The following is a 5,610-nucleotide window of genomic DNA, read 5'->3' as shown; positions in this document are numbered from 1 at the left end:
TGTGAGCTGACAGTGGGAGGTGTCAGCTCACCTCCCAGCCACTGCCAAGGCGCCCTTGTGCAAGCTGCTCATTGGGGCGCGACCTCCGAGCGTGACCCATCAGTCTTCCTCCCCTGGACTGGACCAACTGCATGATTACAGGCCCCAGTGTGCTGTGTTTCAGGGGCCTTGTTCACAACACTGTGTGTGATGTGCTGAAAAAACTAACAGAAATGCATGCATAAGAGTGTAAAGAGAATTTCCCCTCTGGGGATCAATAAAGGTTTGAATTATTATTATTATTATTATTATTATTATTATTATTATTATTATTATTATTATTATTATTATTATTATTATTATTATTATTATTCTATTCTATTCTACACAGTATTTCTTCCAGGCCGGTAGGGGTGCTGTAGAGCTCATTTCACTTCCGGGTCAAGGATTTCATTTCCCTGCTTCGTTCATTCGACGCTCCTTCCGGTTTGACCGCCATCAAAGATAGCAGGTAAGACTAGTACGCTGTGAACTGTTTGCTTAAACTCATGGAAAATCTCCGCCATCCATCCATTAAAAGCGAATAATTTGTGATGAACTGGGTTCACTGACTTCATTTACACTGTATGACCGATATTGGAACGTTACGTCTAAAAACATGGACGTTAGCGTCGGTGGCTAATGAACACGCCTACCGTTGTGATAATAAGGAAATCATTTATTCGTCCAACGTAGGGAAAATTAGTTTACCACTCTAATTAACACACGCGTATATACCTGTATGAGAAACCGACCTGAAACACAAGGGGCCTGCATATATGCAGGGAGGTAGAGCGGTGGGTAGATCCTGGTGCCTTGCTCAAGTGCATCTCGGCAGTGCAGGAGGTGAACTCACAGAGTAGGTCGTACAGTGATCGTAGGACCGGCGGTTCGATTTTCGCTACCCTAGTTTCTAGTCGTGTCCATTGGCAAGAAAGTTTACCCGGCTTGCTTACAGTGAGGTACTCACTGGTGTATGGATGTGAGTGATTTTGCCGGTGGTGGTTGGAGAGGCTGTTGGCGCAGATTGGCTGCCACCTTTCCCTCAGTGTGACCCCGGGCAGCTGTGACTACATAACCACCTGATCGACATTTTAAGACCAGCTGAAAAATTGTGAGAATTAAAATTTTGCACTGTTGGATCTTAACAAGGTTCTAAGTAGTGCTTCAAAATGCAAAAAAGAAGAAATGGGAGTGACACAGGAAAAAAATGAGTAAGCAATTATTGCAAACAACAATTAAACTGAAATAGGCTGTTCTTCAGCTGATCGAAAGTTTAAGACAATGGCCTTTAAAAGCCCAAATCTTCACATAAATGTGGATTCAGTATCATTTTCTGTCAGCTATTCATACTGTTTTGACCTCGTAATGGCAAAGGCAAAAAAACTCCCTTAGAACGTGTTTGGATTGTTAAGCTGCATCAGCAAGGCTTCTTGCAGTGTGCCATTGCAGCAGAAGTTGAATGAAGTGAGACAGTCATTTAATTTTTTTTATTAGATTTCCGAGGGTTTAAGGAAAAAGTCAATAAGTAGACCCAAAAAAATATCACCAAAACATTTTTTTGCCCTACATCAGAGGCCACCTTTGTGTGTTCAGGATGTCGATTGTGCAAAAAAGGAATCTTTAGATAGATATATACTTTATTAATCTAGGAGGAAATTGTACATATCTTTAATATTGTCCTGCTGAATCAGCGCCGTTTAATAGGAGCAGACGGGCCTGTTGTAACACACATATTGCAGTACCATATGACATATTGTGTCTGACATTAGTCTGGTGGTGTGTGTGTCCTGTGAAGCCACCAGTGTGTTTTATCAGTGTTTCCTTGTGAGCAGGCTGCAGTACCAGCAGAATGCATGTCATACACAGCAGCCTTTTCCACACTTGTTAACTTTTGAACTGTTTTCCACAGATATGGCCATCCGCTACCCCATGGCTGTGGGCCTTAACAAAGGCCATACAGTTACCAAAAACGTAACTGCTCCCAAACACAGCCGCCGCCGTGGGGTGAGTATGTGCTCTTCCCTGACAGAAACTCGATTTATGGTGTTTCTTAGACCCACTGATTTGTGGCTTCTTTGATTCCAACTCCAGTCGTATCTCGAGATACGAGTTTAATATGTTCCGTGACTGAGCTCGTAAGACATTTCCATATTTAAAATAACTAAAGTCATGTTAATCTGTTCCAGCCTTGTAAAAAAGCGCCAAACCCCCAAAACAAATTTTTATCAACCAAGAGATATGCATAATTTCCTGTGTACATTTGATTATGTTATGTAAACAATGATAAAGCATGAATAAAAATACATAAGTCACAGGAACACACCAGCTACCTTTCTACTGCATGTATGCCAATGAGATCTGGTCTCAGCTGATGTTGTTCTGTCTACCAACTAGTGGTGGTGTCCTGAAGCACAACTCGGATTTTGCTCGTATGTCAAACAAAAATATGGACAGAGTGACAGCTCGTATCTCAAATAACTGGTATGTCGACCAGTTCATATCTCAAGGTATTACTGTAGCTGTTTTGAAGCTTATAGTAGGATCTTGACTATGAACCAATCCATTGATGGTTACAGTTGTGTGTGTGTCTGGCCTCCACACACCTGTATTCCTATATAATGTCTGGGCATGCTCCTGATGAGACAATGGATGGGCTCCTGAGGAATCTCCTCCCAGACCTGGATAGGGTATCAGTCAGGTCCTGGACAGTTTCGTCGAGGTGCATGCTTCCACAATGATGTTTCAGAGGTGCTCGATGGGATTCAGATTTGGGGAAAGTTGGGTCAGTTGTATCAGTGTCTTTATCATTCAGGAGTTGCTGGCCACATGAGGCTGGGTGCACCAGAAGGAACCCAGGGTCACTGCACTAGTATCAGGTCTGAGCCCGATAGTTAACAGCAGTTAGGGTACCTCTTGCTAGCATGTTGAGGTCTGAAACCTGAGGATATGCTGCCCCTGACCATCACTGACCCATCACCAAACTGGCCATACTGGACGCTGTTGCAGGCAGCCTCACGGTGTCTCCAGACTGTCACGTGTAACGTGCTTAGAGTGAACTTGCTCCCATCTGAATAGGGCAGAAGTGCTAAATCAATTATTGTGTTCTCGGGCATGTACCAGTTTGACTGCAATTGGTTGTTACAGGCCCCACTAGAGGATGTTGTACCCTCATCCTACCCTCGTGGAGTCTATTTTTGACAGTTGAGGAAGACAATGATACAACAGTCCTCCTCTTCCTTGCACAGATAAGCAGATCAGTTCTTATTGCTCCTGGGTAGTTGTCCTTTTACAGCCCTCTCCACCTGTCCTGGTGTTACTGCCCTGTCTCCTGGTATGCCCTCCGTGCTCTTGACATCTTGCTGAGAGATCAAACTTTTTGGTCCACGGTATGCATGCATGTTCATTCTATAGAGGAAGCACTACTACTTGGACAACTTTCTTGGGCTGTAGGCACCGCCAAATGATACCACTAGTGACAAGGGCACTGGAAACCTGCAAATCTAGCTGAGGGTCAGTCAGAAAGAACTCTTTGAGGGGGAACAAAATTTCTCTATAATGGTTGTCTTTCTACTGGCCTCCTGTTTCACCTGTTCAGTTTGCTCAACCTCAGCAGAAACTGATTCACCATCAGCGATGCTTCCTGATTGGCTAGCTTGCTATTGCAGGTGTTTTGACGACTTGGAGTTAAACAATTTATTATTATTTTAGAATTTTTTTGTATACTAATGTCTGTATAATGTGTAATTGCAGCAGCACAAGCTGTGTTTGTCATCTGGTTATTCATGCAGGAGTGTATTTTTCCTCTGGTTGCTTCAGGTACTCATGTTGTCCAGCACTTCATCTGTCCAGGAAAGGAGTTGGAGATAACATAACATCACATCACCTCAACTTAAATTTTGGTTTTTCTGCCCATTTATTTTTGCAGCTAATCCAGTGATTACATCTGTTGGTATTTACTACAGATCAATCAACGGCGATTATTTCACTTAAACAGCTGAACTGTGTTTTTCTTGCATGTTTGTAAGACCATGTTGGCGTTGTTAGGTATTTGTTAGGCTTTAACTGCCTGTGTGTTACCATTGTAAGACACAAGACAGGAAAACATCTTGTTTCTTACAATCTTCAGCATTGTTGAGACTTGAACAGATGTTTGAGCTTTATGTTAAATGATCAAGCTGATCATCTCAAAGTTGATCACTTTTAGAAGTTGTAACTTTTTCCTGCTCTTGAAGGTGATAGTAAATCCAACCTAGAATTATTTCCATGTGCCTGTCACCTTTGCAGCGTCTGACCAAACACAGCAAGTTTGTTCGGGACATGATCCGTGAAGTGTGTGGCTTCGCCCCATATGAGAGGAGAGCCATGGAGTTGCTGAAGGTGTCAAAGGACAAGAGAGCCCTCAAGTTCATCAAAAAGAGGGTGAGTTTGGTTTTCAGCAATATCAGCTACAATAGTGTTTCAACTTCAGACTGGACCTTTCTGTGTCTCAAATCACACCTCCATATCAGCAGGGCCATTGTGACTATCAGTGTTCACAAAACACATGTCTATTGTACCCAGATGACACACAATGGACCAAAAGTAGCTCATTGGCTCTATCATGACAGTTTTAGGATATCCTGTAAAATATTGAATATTTATAGAGGAACTAAAATACAACCAGTTGCCTGAATAATTTGTTTGTCTTGTGAAAAAGCAGCTTTTGATTGACTAATGAAAATCATAGTATTTGCAGCCATAGTTAAAGGTATGAGTGTAGTGACAGGTAGGTCTACTGCACCATGTCTTATTAATGAAAATGATGCTGTACAATGTTGAAGTATCACTAAAGATGTTGTGCAGGTGGGAAACACCACAGCACAAATATTTGCAATTTCCAAAATTACATGTATTGATTTGTGTGCTGCATGAATTTCAGCAGGTTTGTGTTATCCTGCTTGGAAGTAACATCCACTACATTTGTCTGAATGTTACGTTACCTCAAACATCTGCTGCTTTAATAAAGCAGTCACATGATAAACTATCATGTGACTGAAACGAACTGCTCAGTGTGCTCCAGGGTTCTCTGAAGTCTTACTGCAGTTGTAGTAAGACTTCAGAGATGACTTGGGTTAATGTTTATAGCTGGAGGAAATAACGATGTACTACCAAAATAATGTCGCTGTGCTGAACTGATCCGGTCTGTTTCTCCCCTTAGATCGGCACTCATATCCGTGCCAAGAGGAAGAGGGAGGAGCTGAGCAACGTCCTGGCTGCCATGAGAAAGGCTGCAGCTAAGAAGGACTAATGTTTTGCTTAATAAATGTTTTGAACACCAGATTGGTCTTGGTGTATTCTTTGCCATAACATATTTTCAAGTGAGAGGTCCCCCATTGAGGATGATTTACTAATTGCCTTTAAATATATCTAACAGGTGCTTAGTGTACTGCAATTTGAGGGGTGTGAAGGGTAAGTTGTTTTTCGTAGGATTTCCTTTGGGATTTTAAACCTTGTACTGTATATTCAGTTTGAAATGATTAATGAGTTGAAATTTAGCTTGGTCTACTCTGAGATACAGGTGAACAGTATCAGCAGTTTTAGTGAAACACA

General features: G+C 42.0%; 1 protein-coding gene across 1 annotated transcript; it reads left to right on the top strand.

Annotated features, from left to right (window-relative positions):
• Positions 1–424: 424 nt before the first annotated feature.
• Positions 425–5,338, top strand: rpl36 (ribosomal protein L36). The gene is made up of 4 exons (XM_068320300.1): positions 425–490; positions 1,931–2,025; positions 4,306–4,440; positions 5,219–5,338. The coding sequence occupies exons 2-4, from the start codon at positions 1,933–1,935 to the stop codon at positions 5,306–5,308; spliced, it is 318 nt and encodes a 105-aa protein (XP_068176401.1). The 5' UTR covers positions 425–490; positions 1,931–1,932; the 3' UTR covers positions 5,309–5,338.
• The last annotated feature ends 272 nt before the right edge of the window (positions 5,339–5,610 follow it).

The sequence above is a fragment of the Antennarius striatus genome, chromosome 7, assembly GCF_040054535.1.
Source record: "Antennarius striatus isolate MH-2024 chromosome 7, ASM4005453v1, whole genome shotgun sequence".
NCBI classification, from domain to species: domain Eukaryota; kingdom Metazoa; phylum Chordata; class Actinopteri; order Lophiiformes; family Antennariidae; genus Antennarius; species Antennarius striatus.
Note: the sequence above shows the minus strand (reverse complement) of the source record. Positions and strands in the feature narration are given on the sequence as shown.

Bases quoted from the DNA above. Each gene is read 5' to 3' on its own strand.
- rpl36 (XM_068320300.1), top strand. From the start codon at position 1,933: ATGGCCATCCGCTACCCCATGGCTGTGGGCCTTAACAAAGGCCATACA. The intron at 2,026-4,305 runs GTGAGTATGTGC...TCACCTTTGCAG, and splicing joins AACACAGCCGCCGCCGTGGG to CGTCTGACCAAACACAGCAA. The intron at 4,441-5,218 runs GTGAGTTTGGTT...TTCTCCCCTTAG, and splicing joins TCAAGTTCATCAAAAAGAGG to ATCGGCACTCATATCCGTGC.